This window comes from Otolemur garnettii, unplaced genomic scaffold, assembly GCF_000181295.1.
Source record: "Otolemur garnettii isolate 467f Iridium unplaced genomic scaffold, OtoGar3 scaffold00035, whole genome shotgun sequence".
Lineage (NCBI taxonomy): Eukaryota > Metazoa > Chordata > Mammalia > Primates > Galagidae > Otolemur > Otolemur garnettii.
The window spans coordinates 4,909,647-4,930,662 of record NW_003852430.1 but is presented as its reverse complement, the minus strand read 5'-3'; the positions used below and the strand labels follow the sequence as shown (position 1 = coordinate 4,930,662).

At 40.8% G+C, this 21,016-nt stretch overlaps 1 protein-coding gene across 8 annotated transcripts in view; it reads left to right on the top strand.

Moving 5' to 3' along the window:
* DST (dystonin) overlaps positions 1–21,016 on the top strand; it is a 480,961-nt gene that overhangs the window by 399,302 nt on the left and 60,643 nt on the right. For all 8 annotated transcript variants that reach the window (XM_012805072.2, XM_012805073.1, XM_012805074.1 and 5 more), the window contains 7 exons: positions 1,064–1,234; positions 5,514–5,680; positions 8,316–8,475; positions 8,681–9,007; positions 9,502–9,586; positions 10,678–10,919; positions 11,821–12,027. In XM_012805072.2, the coding sequence (XP_012660526.1) occupies positions 1,064–1,234; positions 5,514–5,680; positions 8,316–8,475; positions 8,681–9,007; positions 9,502–9,586; positions 10,678–10,919; positions 11,821–12,027 (1,359 nt within the window). The remainder of the gene's footprint in view (positions 1–1,063; positions 1,235–5,513; positions 5,681–8,315; positions 8,476–8,680; positions 9,008–9,501; positions 9,587–10,677; positions 10,920–11,820; positions 12,028–21,016) is intronic.

Sequence of the window (21,016 nt, the reverse complement as noted above, 5' to 3'; positions counted from 1 at the left end):
CTGCAACCAAGAAATAACTGGGTGTTATGGCTGGTGCTTGTAGTCCCAGCTTGGGAGGCTGAGGCAAGAGAATCTCTTAAGCTCAAGAGTTTGACGTTGCTGTGAGCTGTGACAGCATGGTACTCTACTGAGGGCCACATAGTGAGAAAAAAAAAAAAAAAAAAAAAAAGAAGATGTAATCCCACATTTTTCTAAATTTCCATGAGGGAAGATGCTAGAAATAATGCTCTAATGCCTTAGGGAGATAATGCTGGCACACAATAGTTTTGGTGAGGGTGATGATGATTTTTTTTTATTAAATCATAACTGTGTACAATTTTCCCAACATTGAAATCTTATGCAGTTGCCAGCTCATAAAACTGCATTCTTTGCAGTCTGATTCATGTTACAGTGCTCCCTTAAACACAATTGGCATGCAGGTGTAAATATATTCCATAGTGCTTAAAATTTCTTGCCAACCTCTTTTTCAGTTCCAAAGGAAAAGATCTATGAGCAAGGCAATGGATACCTCTGTGTAGGACACAGAGAGTCCATTTACTAGAAGACAAAGGCCGTGGTTTGTTGAAAAAGGACTTCAGAACTTAGAGCTAGGAGGATTTAATTGGATACTTCATAGTTGTTTTTTCTAGCAAAATGTAATTGTGATTCTTTCTGCTATTATATAACAGTTTCTTTTAATCTTAGTTGTTTAAAAAAGTCATTATATCAGATATTCACCAGGAGGAAATAAAAAGTTAAAATGATAAAAATGACTAAAGCATTGTTTCTTACAATAACTTTAAACTATTTGAATCTTTCCTTGCCAATCATAAACGTATTGGACATTTCCCAAATCTCAAAGATTTCATCTTCTCTGTTGACCGTTTGGCAATGGTGGCCTTACTTTCATGGCTCACTTGCTAAAGTTATTTCCTTTGCACTATCAATGCTTTGTGCAAATTTAGAAGTGAAAAGGAGAAGGAAATGTGTGACTGTATGGGGAAAATAGCTTGAAAAGTTATGGCCTATGGGCTGATTTCTCACGAAATAAGTAAATAAGTTGATATAAGCGGCACCCTTGCAGGTGGCCCAGCGGGCAGCCCAGCTGCAGGAGGCCTTGCTGCACTGTGGGAGGTTCCAGGATGCCCTGGAGTCCTTGCTCAGCTGGATGGTGGACACCGAGGAGCTTGTGGCCAACCAGAAGCCCCCATCAGCTGAGTTCAAAGTGGTGAAGGCCCAGATACAAGAGCAAAAGGTAAGTGAGAGATGCTTCTGCGTTGTGTTTTGCATTAAATCTTAACAGTAAGAGTAAACATTTACCTGTGACGCTCTTTATTTTTATTAATAGTATATCCTACTTAACTGGTTATTGCTGATCCAGATGATATTTTGTTACTAGTCATTCAACAAATATTGAACATTTGCTGTGGGCCAGGCACTGCTCTAGGTGCTGGGGATCCACCCCTCAACAGAAAAGATAAAGGTTTCTCATTGGGTTTAAAAGTCTAGTGGGCAAGGAGAGACAATAAATAAAGTAAATAATGGATTGCTGCAAGTTAGCAAGTGATAATAAAGCAGGGTTGGGCGAAAGGAATGAGGATGTGATAGAGCAAGGGTCAGGCACAGGAAGCGCTTCAAGGGAAGGGGCGTGTGTGCAGTTTTCAACACCTTAGTTAAGGAGGTTGTACTGACAAGATGACAGCATTTGGATGGCAATATCGTTGTTCTCTTCTACAGAGTGGCCATAAAGTTCATGTGCAATTGCACACTATTTTAAATTGCAAACAAACTCCATGGCCAGGCTGTGTATTAAGCTGATCCATATGAAATTGCCTTTTTCAAAGACAGAGTCTTGCTCTGTCACCCAGGCTAGAGCACAGTGGCTTCATCTCAGCTCACTGCAGCCTCAAGTGATCCTCTTGCCTCAGCCTTCCAAGTAGCTGGGACTACAGGTGTATGCTGCCATACCCAGCTAACTTTTGTATTTTTTTGTAGAGATGCAGTTCTTACTGTGTTACCCAGGCTGTTCTTGACCTCTTGGCCTCAAGCAATCATTCTGCCTCAGCCTCCCAAAGTGTTGGGATTGCAGATGTGACCCACTGCACCCAAATGAAACTGCCTTTTTTGGTTTAACCTATAACTGGAGGGAGGCAAATACTTGATTCATATGTGCTGAAGAATGTACCAGTTTTTAGTAGTAAAATTAGGAACAACTACTATGGGTTTTTTTTGCTTTTGATTACGGTGGTCAGTTATGAAGAATTTAGTGGCACTTTCAGTTGTCATTTGTCAGCCATGACTTGAAATTACATGTGGTAAGGTGCCTGCCACACAGAACATTGGTAAAGTTTCTTGAAAGGAGTGGGTGATTATTTTAACTGAAGAATTAATTAATGTTTTTTACATTTAACTATTTTTAAATGAAAACTTTTTATTTATTTATTTTTAAGACAGAGTGTCTCTCAGTCGCCCTGAGGTTGATGGCGGTGGCTTCACAGCTCCCAGCAACCTCAAACTCTTGGGCTGGAGTGATTCTCTTGCCTCAGCCTTCCAATAGCTGAGACTATAGGTACCCACCACAGCAGCCAGCTAGTTTTTTTAGAGACAGGGTCTTGCTCTTGGTCAGGCTGGTTTCAAACTCCTGAGCTCAGGCAGTCCACCCGCCTGGGCCTCCCACAGTGCTGGGATTGATTATAGGCATGAGCCACTGCACCCTGCCAATCAAAACATTTTAAATTCACCTTCCTATGTTTGGTTTATTCACATAGCATAGTTAATAATAATGTATTACATACTTCAAAATTGCTTAAAGAATACATTTTAAAGGTTCTCATTAGGTGAAGTGACAGATATGTTAATTAGCTTGGTTTAATCATTCAACAGTATATACATGTATCAAAAGATTGCATTGTCCCCTATAAATATATACAGTTATTATTTGCCAATTAAAAATGGGAGTAAAACAACAAAACATTCCTCATTTGGCCTCAAACAGTTTTTTAATGGAAAACTTATGCTTATTTTAATTTCTTTTTTTATTTCAAAATATCAAGGAGTACAAATGGCTGTGTTCGTGGATAGCTTTTATAGTGCCTAAATCTTGGCTATTAGTGAGCCTATCACCTGAATAGTGTTCATTGTACCTATAGGTGGGTTTGTACCTCTCATCCCCTTTCCTCACTTCTTGATTTCCAGTGATTTTTATTTCTCTCTGTGGCCGTGTGTGCTCACTGATTAGTTACAAATTATTAGGACATGTGGTGTTTTATTTTTCCCCTTCCTGAAATACTTCACATAGGGTAATGGTCTCCAGTTCCTCCAAATTGTTCCAGAAGACATTAATTCATTTCTTTTTATGGCTGCATCATATTCTGAGGGGTGTTTATGTGTGTGTAGAACACATTTTGTTAATCCACTCATGAAGTACTGAGTGGGCCCTGAGGTTGATTCCACATTTTTGGATTTGTGAACTGTGGTACAATAAATATTCCAGCACAGGTGACTTTTCCTTTGGAGTAGATACCAAGTAGTAGGATTGCTGGGTCAAATGGTCTAGTTTTGTTTCTTTGAAGAATCTCCATACTGTTTTCCACAGAGGTTATGGTAATATGCAATCCCATCAGCAGTGTATAAGCTTTCCTTTCCTTCTATATCCACACCAGCATCTGTTTTTTTTTTTTTTTTTTTTGAATTTGGAGTAATAGCCATTCTCAGAGGGTAAAGTGATATCTCATTGTGGTTATAATTTGCACTTCCCTGATGATTAGTGATGTTGAGCATTTTTCTAACTCTCTAAGAATTGTTTGAAAGCTTTAGCATACTAGGAAATTATACCCATTAAAAAGAGATTTAGGGCGGCGCCTGTCGCTCAAAGTAGAGCTGCGGCCCCCTATACCAGAGGTGGCAGGTTCAAACCTGGCCACAGCAAAAAAAAAAAAAAAAAAAAAAAAAAGAATAGATTTAGAGGTAAGGATTTAGGAATCATAACTGGAAACATTGTATCTATGTGTTTTTTTTTTAATACTCTAACTGCTACCATTCACTTTTAGTTTAAAATTAGCTCCCAGAGTAAATGATGCTTAGCTAACGAAACCTATTTGCTGATTCTGCTTTCTTAGTGCTAGAAGCTTTGGCATTAAAATGTATCAAAAGCTGTCCACTCAGTTAGTTGCCCTTGCTGCCTAAACCACCTGTTGTTCTTTGATTATGTAATGGCTCTAACCTGTATCATTACAGTTTGCGTTTCTTCTCCTTCTTTTAAAACAAGTTCTTCTTACCTCCTTGGCAGTCTGGATCTCAAAATAGTCTCCTAGCTTTTTACTTCTGGGTAACTGTCAAATCTTTGATCCTTAGCTGTCGGTCAGGGTCAGATGAAGGAGTCAATGAAATGGTGTTTTATATACCTGTGCCTTCCTCATTGCGCCCCCCCCCCTTTAGGTTCATGTACATAGTAGTTGCTCATGAACCATGTGTTTAGATTAGAAGAAACCAAAGTTTTCCTGAGTTCTGGCTCCTTATAGCAAACATTCCATTCCAGGTGTCTTGATATGTTTAATTGGAAATAAATTGTATTTTGATTCTGCTGCTAAATCCTGAAGTATTAGTGTTAGTTAGCCAGCTTGGAGATTTCACACTTAACCTACCTTCCCGTCCTTTGGGGAATGATATTTAAAGGCTCTTTTGGTCTTCTGCCTCCTAAAGCATTTTAGGAACTAGCCCACACCTATTAAAAAGAGCCAAGAGCCTCTCGTTTTAGCCTTGCTAACTTGTGAACTTGGTCTGAGTCTTAACTTCCTGATCTATAATGCATTATTTAATGTGGGAAAGGTTTTGAAAACAGTAACGATTTGTAAGAATCTTTTGTATCTTGACAGGGAAGATAGCTGTGGAATATTAGTGCATTCCCATTTCCTTAGAGGAATGGAGATTCTGCCATTTTCTCATGATTCAGCGGGCTTATCCTAAGCAGCACCTCTATGCTATCATTTTATATTTAAAAATTCATAAGGAGTCTAGTGGCCTTATCTGGTGGTCTTCAACCTTTTTGGCACCAGGGACCGGTTTCATGGAAGACAGTCCTTCCATGGACAGGGTTGGGATCAGGAGCAGGCAGCCTAGATCCCTTGCATGCACAGTTGACAGTAGGATTCGTGCTCCTGTGAGAATCTGGTGCCTGCCCTGATCTGATAGGAGGCAGAGCTCAGGTGGTGATGCCAGTGGCGCGGGCAGCAGTAAGCACAGATGAAACTTCGCTCACCTTCTGCTGTGCAGCCCGGTTCCTCCAGGCCACGGCCCTGGGGTTGGGCACTGCAGGCCTTTCCATTCTTAGTTTTGTCTGCTGTGGAAAGCCCCTACCACAGGAATAAGTCCTTAGATAAAATGTTGTTTTAAAATCCCCCTTCTCAGATCCTTTTGCATGAGCACCGGGACAGAATTATGTATTTTGTCGCAAATCAGATGTACTTAGGATGCGTTACGTGTTTATACAATTATTCCCTTGCCTTTTTGAAAAACATTTAATGTTTTGTCTCAAGCTTCTCCAAAGATTGCTGGATGACCGCAAATCTACTGTGGAAGTCATCAAACGAGAAGGCGAAAAAATCGCTGCAACAGCGGAGCCTGCAGATAAAGTGAAGATTCTGAAGCAGCTGAGTCTCTTGGACAGCAGATGGGAGGCATTACTTAATAAAGCTGAAACAAGGTAACATACGTACTCCCAGTCCTTTTGAAGGAGTAGCACTGGTCTTGATACTGGTATTTTGTGTTGTAATGCTTTCCTTCAAATCATTCTTTTCCAATGCTTATCATGAATGTGGACTTTGATCGCAGTCACCATTGATACCTCTCTCCTCATTCCTCTGATAGTAACACCTTGTAATCACCTGCTACCGCCCAACTCTTTGTTTTAAGAAAATTATTGCCTTGAGGGTGGTTCATGCCTTTGTTTATTACACAGTTGCTGCCTGTCTACCAGGCATGCATCAAGCACAGAGGTAGGCTTGAGTTACAGGAGTGAGGGGGACAGATCTTGGCCCTCTGATTGGGTACAGTCTAGGAGGGTTTATAGCCCTTGGGAAGTAATAGCAAATGTCATGTTTGAAAGAAAAGTTATAAGGTGCTTCGGGAGCATGTAATAGGAACCTAGTCGGGGGGGGGGCAGGGGAATGACAGCTAAGTTTTAGGGGAGAGTAGGGGTTGGCCAGGAAACAAGGCAGGTGGAAGATGCTCTACCTTCATGGAGGCCATGAAGCCTAGAGCCTGGCGCCACTGGGTGTTGTTCTCTGCAGTTTTCTTATTACAAAATCTCAACCCGTATTTCATTCTCTGCCTTTGATGCCACATCATCAACCAGCTTATGTACTTGAAGAGTAGCCATCTAGGCTGGTTGGGTTGAAAGTAGATGAACCACTGAACTGAATGAGCATGTTCCAAAAGTTCCTACCATTTTCAGAACTAGAATTGTGCAGAGAAGGATTTGTCTAATTTTAATTATGGGGTGTAATTAATTACAGTTTTTGGAGCACAGGGGACGTGCTCCTAAGAAGGATGAAAGTCTCACGTTGTTCTTAATTCACATCAGAGGATTAACTCTTTTTTGTAATGTCCTAGGACAGTGGTTCTCATCTTTCCTAGCCTCAACTCTTTTTTTTTTTTTTTTTGGAGACAGAGCCTCAAGCTGTCTCCCTGGGTAGAGTGCCGTGGCATCACAGCTCACAGCAACCTCCAACTCCTGGGCTCAAGCGAGTCTCCTGCCTCAGTCTCCCAAGTAGCTGGGACCACAGGTGCCTGCCAGAATGCCTGGCTATTTCTTGGTTGCAGCCGTCATTGTTGTTTGGCGGGCCCGGGCTGGGGATTCGAACCCGCCACCTTAGGTGTATGTAGCTGGTGCCTTAGCCACTTGAGCTACAGGCACTGAGCCTAGCCTCAACTCTTTAATAGAGTTAAAGGGTTTAACTTTACAGTTCCTGTGGGTCGCAACCCACAGGTTAAGAACCTCTGTCCTAGGATGTTGTGCCTTGGCTACAATAGAAGATAATCTCAGTAATTTTTAAAAAATAAATGAACGAGTGTCTAGATCTCTGCTTTACTACTGTAACTGGTCTTTTTTCCCCAAAACCTTCCTCACAATGATATTAAGTAGAGGGATGTTGGTAATAATTAGGATTCACATCCCAAATTTATGGTTCAGAGTTTAAATCACAATAAATTAAACCCAATTATGAAATAGTTATTTCCACTGATTGTAAATTATTGGATATTTGAATTTAGAATAAAAGAGTCATAGATGTACCAATAATCCACAAATTAAAAAGGATATAAAAATTTGGTTTACTTTTTAGGATCAAGGGTATTTCAACTGAAAGCTTTAAAAAATATGTGTGTATATGGCTTGTGGTATATTGATACAGAAATTAGATTGAGTAGCTTGTGCCCGTTTTCCATAGAAAACTCTTCTCTTCTTCTCCATAGAAAGCTAATTTCACAAATCATGTAATTCCCTAAGAATTAAACATGATGAGATGTTAAAACAATAGCAACTCTTGGTCCCAGCAGAAATGATCTGCAGCATTTGATACTGATTCAGGTGCTCTATCTACAAACCCACAGTCCCTTGCCTCAGGTAAACACTGAGAACAGTGGAAGCTGATTTTAGGTTTTAATTTACATGCGTCCTCTGCGACTGAGAAACAATGGGTTTTCTAAAAGTTTTCAAACTCCAAGTCCAAGGAATGGTTTGGAATATTTGTCCTCTGTTTGTGGTACCTAATCCGTAAAATACTAACTATTGCTTTTGGGAAATATACTTGACACTGAACTTTTATAAAGTAGAAATCACTAATCATTCCAGTAAGGAGAAGGTGGTGATTGGAGGCTATGTATAGTCTTTAAAATTTGAATCCAGTTTGGACCATTTGATTAAAAGTTATCTCAGTAATTGGTAGTCCAATCAAAATTAATACTTAAAGCACTTACAATAGGACCTGACACAGAATGTGTGTTTGATAAACATTGCCTTAGGACTATCATTATTATTATTGCTGCTGCTGTTATTGTAACATTGCTATTATTATTATAACGGTAATTATTGGAAGTATTATTACAAAAGATTACTTCAAACTTTCATGAGATTCAGGCACTTGAGGATGTTGTCCAACTTTATTTCATTGAAATACTGTCTTAATATGCCCTGTAAGTATTAGAAGGTTAGATTTTTAGCCTTGATAGTTTCTTTAAAAAGTGTTCAGAAGAGAATGCAGGAGCATGACTGAGGACTTTTGTTGAATATTTCACACATTCTTTATCCCTAAATGACCTTCTTCTTGGCATATCTGTAGGAATCGTCAGCTGGAAGGTATCTCCGTGGTAGCACAGCAATTTCATGAAACCTTAGAACCACTGAACGAGTGGCTGACAACCATCGAAAAGAGGCTGGTGAATTGTGAACCCATAGGAACCCAAGCATCTAAACTTGAGGAACAAATTGCACAGCACAAAGTAAGATGTCAATCCCACATTAGCAAGATTCAGTTTTTGTTTTGCGGTTTCGTGACATAAATTTGAGTTGTGTCCTGTTGTTACGTTATGCGTAATTGCAAACCAGATCCATTTCAGACGCCATGCTTCAGTTTTATTTATGTTTTCATTTTCATTTGTCCATTCTTTTTGTTTCTTTTCTTTCTTTTCTCAAACTTTTATTTAGGCCTTAGAAGATGACATCATCCATCACAATAAACATTTACACCAGGCGGTTAGCATTGGCCAGTCCTTAAAGGTTCTGAGCTCCAGGGAGGATAAAGATACGGTGCAGAATAAATTAGACTCCTCTCAAGTGTGGTACATTGAGATTCAAGAGAAAAGTCACAGCAGGTCTGAGCTCCTCCAGCAGGCCTTGTGTAATGCTAAGATTTTTGGGGAAGACGAAGTTGAGCTGATGAACTGGCTGAACGAAGCTCACGGCAGGCTGAGCCAGCTCTCAGTCCAGGAGCACAGCTCTGAGGGGCTGTGCAGGCAGCAGGCTGAACTTCGGGTATTTTCATTTATTTCATTTCATTTTATTTTTTTTCATTTCAGTTTGTCATTTTCCCAGTCTTTCTGATTTGTGTGCTATTTTATGTTAATTATGATTTAAATGAATCACTGTACTCATGAAAGACTTTGCCTGCATTTCCAGCTTACTTTTAATGAAGTCATTGTTAAAAAGAGATTGAATTTCTCCTATTGGCTGGATTTTTCACTTTGTGATTTTCTGGTTGTATACATAAAGACCCACCATGAAGCAGTACGTCCTTATGACCCATTTCCACAGGGCCTTAAATATTTCCCGAACGGGACATGGGACGTGGGGCACAGTGGGGGAAAGACGAGGCCTAAACGTGGAAACAGTCATGTCTATGTGGAAATGCGAGGGTCCTACTCAAATAGATCTCTGTAAAACCAAACTGATGTTCTCGGAGATTGACTAATGCTAATACCGACTTAATTATTTCCCTCCTACATAAAAAATGGTACCTGTGTTTTTAGGTTCTGCAAGAGGACATCTTACTCAGGAAACAAAATGTAGATCAAGCCTTACTAAATGGTTTAGAGCTCCTTAAACAAACCACAGGTGAGATATCTTTCCAATCTAAGAATCATGCATTTTGCATTGTTTTCAAAATATTTTAGGGATGGGGGACAAAACAAAATTATACTTTTGGGGCTGTTCCAAGACTTTATTCTGGAGAGTGCTTTGAAGCCCTGTCAAGGGGGGTTTTAGAATATGATCTCACTTTTTTCTCATGATCTCACTTGAGTTCTTGGTGGAAGTTGTGTCTATTACTCACAAAGTACTTTGGCACAGGAGCTGGTCTGAGAAGCCCACGACAGAATTACATTAGTTTTCCACTTGCAGAAGGCAGATGAACACGTAGGTTGTAGACAATGTTTTGTTTTGTTTTAAGATAGATTTTTATGGCAGTTAACTTATGTTCTCGTTATATGCATGGCTGTACACATGCTTCATTTCTTTGTGTTTGAATCGCTTAAAAAAATATGCTTGATTTAATTCTGTATGAGGTGGTTTTAGAACAACTCAGAGAAACTATTCCTTTGGCCATAGAATTCCACTGTACCTATATCCAGTTCAGCATTCTGTATGAGTGGAGGCAAGTACCATTCGTATGAGTTGGAGGCATTCAATATCTCAGGCCTTGAGTTGGAAGTCTGAAGCCCAGGACTTAATTTCTTGGTGTGTCTGAGAAAGAGATAGAGGCAATTAAGGATCTGCTGGAGGGGGAGGGTTGAGTAATGATGCATAACAAAGACCAGAGAAGTCAAGCGTCTTGCCCCAGTAAGCTAGCTTTCAAGCCATGCATGAAGTTAGTGTCTGAACTCAGGTGGTTTTTTAACCCCTGTTCTTTGAAAACCAAAAGCTTCATACAGATATATACGAAAGTACTGCTTTGCCCATAACTAGAGGCACTTGGTCTTTTCCAGTTTGTTCATTTGTATTTTCAGAATGGTTTAGAATTGCCTGATATCCTAGGAAAAATTAAAATCTAGCAAAGGGTTTTTCTTATATCAAATCATCTTTAGAAAAATGTCTCATTTCTTCCCCCAGAAAATGTCATCAGTGTACTATAATATCTGAACACCCCCACCACACACACAGAGCCCTTTTGTCCTTTCAGAAGAAATAACATGCCTTTGAAATTTTAGGTGATGAAGTTTTAATAATTCAAGATAAATTGGAAGCCATTAAAGCAAGGTACAAAGAGATTACTCAGCTGAGCACTGACGTGGCCCAGACTCTGGACCAGGCCCTGCAGCTTTCAAGGCGGCTGCAGTCCACGCACGGAGAGCTGTGCACCTGGCTGGACAAGGCAGAGACGGAATTACTTTCATATGAAACTCAGGTTCTGAAGGGAGAAGCGGCGAACCAAGTGCAAGCAAGACAAAAAGTATGCTCTGATTTATACGTTTTGGATAAGTGTGTTATCTTTCAAGGAGTCACATTCGCACAGGAATGAGATGATGTTCGTCTCGTGTCATTACTAATATACTGAAAGATGCTTCGGTGGGCAGGGACCCAGGAGAAATTGGCAGCAGATCAACGGTTTAAACTTTTACAAACCCAGAGATGAAAACAGTATATTATAATTTGTTTCGAGAGTCTTATTACACCAGGGACAGAATGATGAAAACAGGGAAGCAAAGGAAAATAATCCTTGTCTCAGAGAGTCGTGTGATTTTATTTCTATAAGATAGCACGGGGCAGGCTTTCTAATTCTATCACAAAAATAGTAAACGATCATGCTAATCATTCTCCTTCTCAGAGACATCAGTCTCTGTTTTCATCATCCCTGAAGTATGATCACGTGTGGGTGAAGGGGACTGGGTGAGGTCAGGCTCCCTGAGTGATTCAGCTAGAACGATTTAAGGCCAGTATGTCCTCATTTTGAAGGTCACTTAATTCTGGCTTCATTCCTCTTTTTTTTTTTTTTTGACTTTTCTATTACCTGATTACTAAGAGGTTTCCAGAAAGCAAAGAATAAAACATGTTCACTTGCTTGGTTTTGTTTCCCAAATTTAAAATATTTATATTAATATTAAATTTCAGCGATAACATCTTGCCATGTGGACAAACGAATTGTTCTTTTGAACTTCTCAGGAAACAAAACTTTCCTTTTTTTGCAAAATAGCTTTAACTAACAGAGGTTTATTTAACTTAACTGAAACCAAGGTGATGGCCCAAGTGTCACGTTATTGGCCTACAAAAAAGGACTTGAGCCTCAGAATATAATTAAAGGAAAATCCTGTTCGCACTCTTTACGTGGTGCCCACGTATTTGTCTGCTTTCAGGAACTGAAAAAGGAAGCTAAAAACAGCAAAGCCTTGTTGGACTCCCTGAATGAAGTGAGCAGTGCTTTGCTGGAACTGGTTCCATGGAGAGCCAGAGAAGGACTCGAGAAAATGGTGGCTGAGGACAACGAGCGCTACCGACTCGTGAGTGACACCATCACTCAGAAGGTGGAGGAGATCGATGCTGCCATTCTGAGGTCACAGCAGGTAGGGACAAGCGGTTTGTTGTCCAGGCAGGCAGTTTTCTCTAGCTGTTCCCAGAGCCTTTACCTGAGCAGAGATGCCTGTTGATAGCGTTTCCATTCTCTTGTTGTGCTTCAAAAATGAAAGGGTGGATGTGAAAAGAATCCGACTGGGCTACTTGGATGTCTGAGTGCCAGGGCAAGACTAATCTGGACATTGTGAACAGCCATCTGCCACATTGTTCCAGAGATTTATCCTTACCGAGTCAGACACTAGGAAGATCAGCCCTGCTTCCCACACCAGATGCTTTTGTCTACATATATGTATATGGCGAAAATTAAAATTGTATGCCTTGACTATGTCTGATCTGTGTGAGTAAGGGTTCTGAGTTTGCATGAAGTCCGTATTAACTGCTCATTGAGAGAAAACTGCGGCGGAGAGAAAGTATTCTTTTTAAAATGGAAACTATTTTGTTGGTAATGGGGACTTTTTTTTTTTTCTGAAGCTGACTGAAGGGGAAAAAATGATTAGCTTCTGACCTGTCTGCGACTCACACAGAGTGTATCCTCCAGGCATTTTTAGCCACCCAGCCCTCAGCCACAGCTCCCTCAGAGTGCTGTGGCCAGTGAGTGGAAAGCTGGAAATACCGCACAGCACTTGATAATACATGTTTGATTAGCTTTTATTGCAATCTCTGGGAATATTTACATTAAGTCATCAGGCTTACTCCAAACTTTATACGTGGGGGTTTGTGCGATACTGCACTGTACTTTGGAGCAGAGCTTGGGAAGGGGGGTGACTAAGCTTTTACTAGTACAAGCCAAAAGCAAGAAACACAAATCAAGTTGATTATGTGGGAGCGTCCAAACTTAATTTTCTAAAGCATAACGTTCCACTCCTCATTTTCATGCTGTGCTCTGGAGTCACAAAAGCTAATGAAGCCCTACAATGATAGCAAAACGCTGCCCAAGAAATTTTTGTGAGGGAGGGCATTCCTGCTGGAGGAATGTATCCTGTGGGTTTTTTCAAGTTTAGAGCAACTTGTTTGCCTTACTATTATAGGCAAATAAGTGTGTTTATTTGTGAAGCTTATTCAACTATGTAAAAATACTGAATTTTTTCACTGAAATTTATTTGAACATTTCAGAACTGCTTCTGAGGACTTCCCTAAATAGCAAGACAAGTATTTGGTACTCTTGGGAGTAAGATTTTCTTGAGAAATTGACTACGGTTGATTAGTTCAACAAAGGGAGACTGTTCAGAAGGGCAAGGTCGCGGGTTGAGTTTCAGTTGGTTAGTAAGCTCTGGTTTGTGCCAAGGTCATTAACTGTGACCTAATTCCATTCAGAGTTTTGCGCCTGTTTTCCAAAGGGAAAGAAAGTAACCAGGTCAGTTTAAGTTTTCTAGGATCCCAAAACATATGTTAATCTATGCTATAGGGAAATCATTATTATCATCATTCCTTATAATAGAACATTTTGGGATTTTTCTGAAAGAATACATAAAAATTCATGAAAGTAAGAATATGTAGCAATTTGCTCTGTATTATATGAATGAATGTGTGTGTAGTAGAAGTCTTAGCTACTCGTAGTCAGTTGTTCAGCTGATGTTGACCATAGCCATTGCTCTCTTTGGGTTGTTCATGTGCATATGATGCCTTCGTTCCCTTGAAATACCTGCACATCCTGTGTGTGCTAAGCAGGCACAGGCAGTATGGCTGGGAGGAACACATCTGTAATATGTGGAGAAGCAGCTTGGCCTGTGGTCCCAGTAAGTGTCTGAGTTGCAACCAGAATTTAATCCATCTCTCATTCTGCCTCTCTTCTGTGCTTCCTTATGATTAGGTTTCTTTTTCTTTTTTTTTTTGAGACAGAGTCTCAAGCTATGCTCCTGGGTAGAGTGCTGTGGCTTCACAGCTCACAGCAACCTCCAACTCCTGGAGTAAAGCTCAAGTGAGTCTCCTGCCTCAGTCTCCCAAGTAGCTGGGACCACAGGCACCCACCACAGTGCCCGGCTATTTTTTTTGGTTGCAGCCGTCATTGTTGTTTGGCGGGTCTGGGCTGGATTCGAACCTGCCACCTTAGGTGGATGTGGCTGGTGCCTTAGCCACTTGAGCCACAGGCGCTGAGCCTGTGCTTCCTTATGAATTACTCCAAGGCAGTGGTTCTCACCCTTCCTCATGCCTTGGCCCTTTAATACAGTTCCTGTGGGTCACGACCCACAGGTTGAGAACTGCTTTAAGGGGAGATCCATTTTTTCCCCTATTATTCTTCAGGAATTCAAAGAAAACTGCCATTAGTAGAGCAAAATAGAAATATTTAATGTAAACATTTCCAGCTGTATGAATTAGGGGGCACAAGAACACAGCCCTGGAAGGGTCTAGAGCATCACGGCACAGGCAAGTTTAAGAACGGGGTCGTAGGTACCTGTCTTTCTGAGTGGCAGAGACTTTGCACTTCAGAAGTCAGCTTCTAAACTTGTAATTTTCATGTTCATAAAGAAGTTTATGTATCACTGAAATTATTTTATAACCTTGCCCTTCTGTAGATGTTTGGCATTAGAAGCAGAGCATAGTTTAATAATAAAGTATTTTCTTTTTTAGCCAATGATAATATACACATGAAATACAAAAAGGACGGACCAAAGAAAAAATCTTTGGACCTGGATGTTAGCCACATATATTAGACGATCTGTTTTATGTTTTAAAAATTACCTAGCATTCTGTGTCCCTTCTCCATTTGAAATAGGAACATGATCTGATGTCAGCTTTTTAAACAAATTTATAGTCACATCTGCTTCATTTTATTAACAAAGAGAATCTTCCCCAGACCCTTACCTCCGACATACCCACACCCGTAAGTGTTAGGGTGAGGATATGAGCCTCCTATGATACCTGGTAATTGTAAGATTTATGGATTTAATGCTTTGTCTCTGAGTGACCTGGCTAAATTAAACTAGATTTCAAGTGACTAGATATTCTGTTTTCCAAGCAAATTTCTCTGAAGATATTTCATATTTTGTCCAGGATTAAAGGTTGTTTATATTCAGGTGTACTTCCTTTATAATGTTGTAACCTGCTTTTTAGAATTTAACAAAAGCATGAGCACTTTGCAGGGTGTCAAGCCACTGTCCCAGAGTGTACTGACTTCCAAACACCACATGGAAGATGCAAAGAAAAACATGGAAAAGACTTAAAATTGAGAAAAGAGGAAGGAGCATGTCTTCCAATTAGCATATATTTTGTAACCGAGTTGTATGAATTTAGTTTTTAAAAATGTTCTGATTTGGCATGGTTAGGCTCGTGCATTAATCCTATGTCCTAAGAACAGTTTTGAAAAGAGGCACTTGAATTTTGATATCATAGGGGTGCAGAGCCTATTTGTTATTATTTGAGAAATAATTTTACAGCCTCAGTTATGCACAAAGGGTTGAGGACTATGTGTTAGGTGCTGCCCATCAACAAGCTCCTACTCCTGACTCTACAGATTTGCAGGCATTCATGTTTTGAAAAATATATTCTTTTTTAAAAAGAATCAGGCCCATTCATTACATTTAGGAAAAACCTGAGCAGCCCAAGGCAGCTTGGTAAATAATGCTGGTGAGCTGAACTGCCTCCTCTCACAATGCGTGCCATTATCTGAGTTCAAAACTACATATTTTTTTTGCATTTTAAACCCACACAAAGTAGAATAAATTTGCTGCTTTCTTTCTACAAGCTCTGTGGAAAGGCACTTTTGCATGGCAGATACACAGACTTGTATCCTGAATTCAGACTGCTGTGATTGTTTGTTTAAACCTCTTAGAGAGGTCCATCATCCGTTGCCTCTTATAAATGTACAATTGTCAGAAGTTGCTAAACTATGTGTATCTCGCCGGGTTTGGGAATCCCAGGCATTTTTTGGCAGTTTTAATTGCTTGGCTTATGTAAGTGGGTCCCATAATAACTGGGTTATAAAGGCCCATGGATTGTTGGTTTGGGTACCATTAAAACAAACAGCTCATTCGGTAGTTAGGAGTCAGCCTTGGAGAAAAATACCACCTGTTTATTCCCTTTAAAGAAACAGAAGTAAACATCCCTTATGGAAACGAGATTTGTTTGGACCCTCCAGGTGTTGAGGGTGGGAAAATACAGGCCGTATTAATTAATTAATTGATTAATTGATTAATTAATAATCAGAAGCAAAGTGGAAGGAAATGCTAATCAAAAGAAAGTGGTCAGATCCCCCATCGGGAAGGGAGTTAAAGGATGTTCTGGAGGTCCAGGCTGGCTTATCACTTTGTCTCAGTTCCTATGTTGACTCAGGAGGAACTTTCTGGATAAGGAAAAGCCATTCATCAGAGATTAGAGAAGCATTTAAATATTAAGTTAAGACCTATTACTTACTGACTCTTGTGGCATTTGAACCTTTTTGGTGAAATCACGTGAATATTTTGAATTCATGAAGCCCAAATTACATGTAAGTGCAAACAACAAACATGGCGAGTCAGAGGACAGCCAGCCCCGTGGTCAGACCACCTTGGTTAGAGCCTCAGGGCCAGCGTTTACTAGCCGGGGAATCCTTGGTAGGGTAGTTAACTCCCCTTTGCCTCATTTCTCTCAGCTGCAAGTGCAGGTAATGGTAAGACCCACATTATTCAATTGCCAGGCTTAAAGGAGACATTGCATGTTAAGCCCCTAGAACAATGTGTGTCCAGGAGGAAGCTGGTTGTGATTGTTTCACAGAGTGTTTTGCAGGAATATTTAGAGAAGGCCACTTAACATGTCTTCACTAAATTGTAGGAAATTCCTGATATGCTAGTTCAACTATTGAGTTACAGTAGCTAGAGTTGATGGATAGACTCCACTGATGCTATTAAAATCCTTCCCAGAATGCAGTTATGGATGCCAAGATTATCAACAGTTTAAGTCCAATTTTGCTGCTTATATGAGCAGTAAACAGGTTCACTAACATTTGGTCTAGGACTACTGCTCTCCACATTGTCCTCGTGAAAAGTAAGCCATTTTTATAGTCTATTAGAAATAGACACATTAACTGGTCTTTTGAATGACTCTCAGACCTAAAATGCCTCACCTTGCTTCATGGAGACCCTGTGGCTATCCCACGTAATGCTTAACAATAAATGTTTGCTAATTTAATAATTTTTTTTTTAAATGGCAGAAGGGAAATATTTCTGCTTGAAGTCTTGTTTTCTTTTAACAGAACAAATATTTGACTTGGTCAAAAAGGCATTGTTTAAGTTTCAGCTTTCCATCGTGGCTAGTTAGAGAGTATCATCATGCTGTTTTTCATTGGATACTTTTTTTTTTTAAGGGAGGAGACATAGTGTAAAATTAATATTAACACTGAACAGCCTGACTTTCTTTATTAGAACAGAACTGTCATATAAAAGACTGTCATATTTTAACAGCCTACACACGAACAAGAGGGGTGATATATCACTTTATCAGGGACAGTAGAAGCCAAAAATTGATGACAGTTCCATTTTATTCATATATCTTGCAGTATTTACACTCAGAAATGTTAAGTATCTGGCTTTATTGTATATGCCTTGAAAAGTATCCACCTTAGAAGACTTTCACTTCTTTTTCACGAAGTTTTTCTCTGCACCTGAAGCTACTAAATGAGTTGATGACATTTTTTCTTTTGTTTTTATGTTGATAATTGCTGATGACTAGTTCATTTACAATTAAATTTCATAATTATTGAACGAGATCAAGATAGACTTTTTCAGATGGCTTCTTGGATTCCTTATAATTCAGGGAAGTCTATCCCTAAAGCTTGACAAGTATTAAAAAATAAATTAAATCCCATGTTGTTAGGGGTACAGCAGAACTGCTTGTGAGAGTATAAATTAACAATTCTATCTGAAGTGCAATCTGACAGTATATTTGTAAAAGAAAGAATGCAAACAGGAACTTTCAGGTGAGATGTTGCCACAGAATTGTTTTTCTTTTTCTTTTTTAAAATTAAACTTTTAAGATATAAGACAACCTCCGTAGTGATTAACTACATTGACTACCTCCTGAAGTTGACCTAATTGCCATAGACCAGACATGCACCACGTGTACGTAGCCCAGTTCCTTATTTTGACCACCTCGGTATGTTGGCAGTTTCTTACTGTCCCTCGGTGGTCACCTTGCAGAGGTTCTGTGTAATTGCAGATTCACATGCAGTTTTAAGCAGTAATACAGAGATCCTATTTTATCCTTTACTCAGTTTCCCCAGTGGTAACATCTTTATAGTAAAGTATCACAAGCAGGATATTGACATCGATACATTTAAGATACAGAACATTCCATCCTTCATGGTTCCCTGTTTAAGGACACCCGTTCCCTCCCACCTCTACCCGTTGCTTACCTCCTGTCAGCCGCAAACCTGGTCTCCAGTTCTCTGCTTTTATCATTGCAAGAACGTTTGAGTAGTTTTTCAGCCACAACCTTTTTCTCCGCTCTATCTTGGAATATGAGAACATGTATATTAGATCTTCTTTCTTAAGTTTATAGGTTTGTGAGGCTCTGTTGACTTTTTTTTTCTGACATGAATATTCGATCTTCTTTTATAAGTACAGAGCTTCCTGAGGCTATGTTGAGTTGTTTTGTTTTTTTTTTTCCTGGTCTATTTTCTTTTTCTCCATTGGGTTGTATAGTTTCTGTCGTTTCGTCCTCCACTTTGCTGAGTCTCTCCTCTGGCCCCATCACTGAGGTCATCCACTGAGATTTTTGTTTCAGTTATGCATACTTTTCAGTTCTAAATTTTCATTTGGGTCTTCATTATGTGTGTATTCTATTTCTTTGCTAAGATGTTCTGTTTTGTTGCTGAGGCCTTCTCAGTTTTTATTTGTTTCAGCCGTGAATGTTCAGAAATGCTTGTTGAAACGTTTTTATCACAGCTGCTTTAAGATCTTTGTCAGATAATTCTGGCATCCCTGCCATCTGGGTATTGGCGTCTAGGTGATTTTCTTCTTTAATTCAGCCTGAGATCTTCCTGATTCTTTTGTATATATTTAACTAGGACGTACTTTAATCATTTTTCTTAGAAAAAAGTATTTCCAGACTCTAGCAGTTCACAACACTTCAATAACAAAGTAGTGGTTGAGAAGTTTTCAGGAGTTGGGGATTCTGAAATGTTGGTATCCTGCTTCATCCTTCAGATGGATGGCATAGGCCACCGGTGAGACTTCTGGCTGCTAAGCCAGTATCAGAACCCAGTGGAATGACATTTCTTTCTGGAGTTATTTTCCTTCCTGCTGTCTTCCCCATCCCACGGGATTGTGTCCATACCCTGAGCCCGGTAGCAGCGAGCTTGGGCTCCAGTCTTCCCCTTGGGTGGGGAAAGGAATGAGGGTCACTCCTGAGTTTCCAGCTTTGCTTGTCCTCTCCTGGAGGCGGGCCTTCTAGAGGCCTCCTCTCCTCCCCTTCCTTCTTCTCTGGTGGCTTCTCATGAGCCTTTCCAAGGGTGTCACTATCCCCCCATTCTCCATCCCACGTAGATATTTCAAAAGCAAGATAGCTGGCCTCAGCCTCTTGGCCAAGGATCTTCCTACAGCCACCCACCATGTGAGAGGTTTCAGATCAGAGTCTTTAAGCCGGTAGCAGACCATGTGCTGCTGTTTCAGGGTCACAACTGTGTACTGTGAAGTTGCCATCGTCACAGGGGCCAGTGACACTCACCGAGCCTGGCAGCTGAATCTGCAAGCAGCACCTGTATGCCACATCCAGGGCCAAAGACCATCTCGGTGCGGTGCTCGTCACAGCACAGGGACCCAGTTGGATCAAGGATCTAAGGTGTCAGGGGCTCAGAGCCAAGAAAAGGAATCCTTAAGTCCTTCCGCAGTCTGATGAGAACTTTAACTGTGTACTGAGATGCATTGTCCTCAAACCAGCAGAGTTCAGATGGCTGCTAAGGCATTCTGTACCACCTTTATATCCAGGTGGCGTTCTGGGTCCAGTTTTTGGAGATTGAGTGGCGCTTTTGTAATGAGAAGCTTCATGTAACATCAGAAGAGCTGATGTCAAAGCCCATGTCATTGTCAGTATGGTTAAAATCACAGCAGGATCCGTGCTCAGAGGCTCCCCATGACTTCATTCCCCAGCAGCAACAGCGTCCAGTGGTGGCAGAATCTTTAGTATGACACAGGTCAGCCACACTGTCTCTGCTTGTCATGGTGCCCTTGTAAACAATCATACCTGTCAGACATCTTCAACTCGGGCCTCAAATGTTCCTGGAGCCACAGTCAAGTTGTCAATCACATTCTTTATTTTTGCAGCCAGAGAAAGGACAGTGGCCTCTTCAGCAGAATTGGGAGCAAGGTCCTGATTCCTTTAAGCTTCAGCAAGTCCTCACTGAAGGAAGTTTCATCAGGTGCTGGCTTCACTCAGGGAAGACCATTTCACACAGATAGAAATCAGATGGGCTTTGTGGCACAAAGGGCCTGATCCCTCTATCACCCGTCATGGCTCCTCAGGTCCCAAACATGAAGGCTGCACCAATCACCCCTTCTCTCTGATGAGCAGATGGCGTCCTGGTTCTTCTATGATGTTGAGTCATGGATTTTAAACTTTCTCTTTTAACTGTCTTTCTGTGACACCACTCTGAGAAGAGAGGCTGGGGTGCTACAGGGTGGATGTCAAAGTCCACATTCCCCACTTAATCTTCCTTGGTGGCTGGGGGCAGGTGCCCCTCGCTTCTGTGTAGGAGTGGGAATTCCAGCTTTCCCTGTGGTCTCCACTGATACCGTGATGGTGAGGTCTGAGTGACTGTGAAAATTCTGACTCTAGGAAGAGGAAGGGGCAACTCGTTACTTCTTGGTGAGGGTGGAAATCCAGGCTCCCCACCTGGTGTCCACTGACCCTGTGGGCTGGAGCCTGGGTTTTGGCCAGTCCAGCTCCCTAATGGCCTTTGCTAACATCACCCCAGCAGCGGTGTTGGGGACCTTGCCGTAGCCTCATGAGGGCGGCAGAACAGGCTTCCCAACCATCCTGTCTGGGCATGCGTATGGGTGGGGCCGCGGT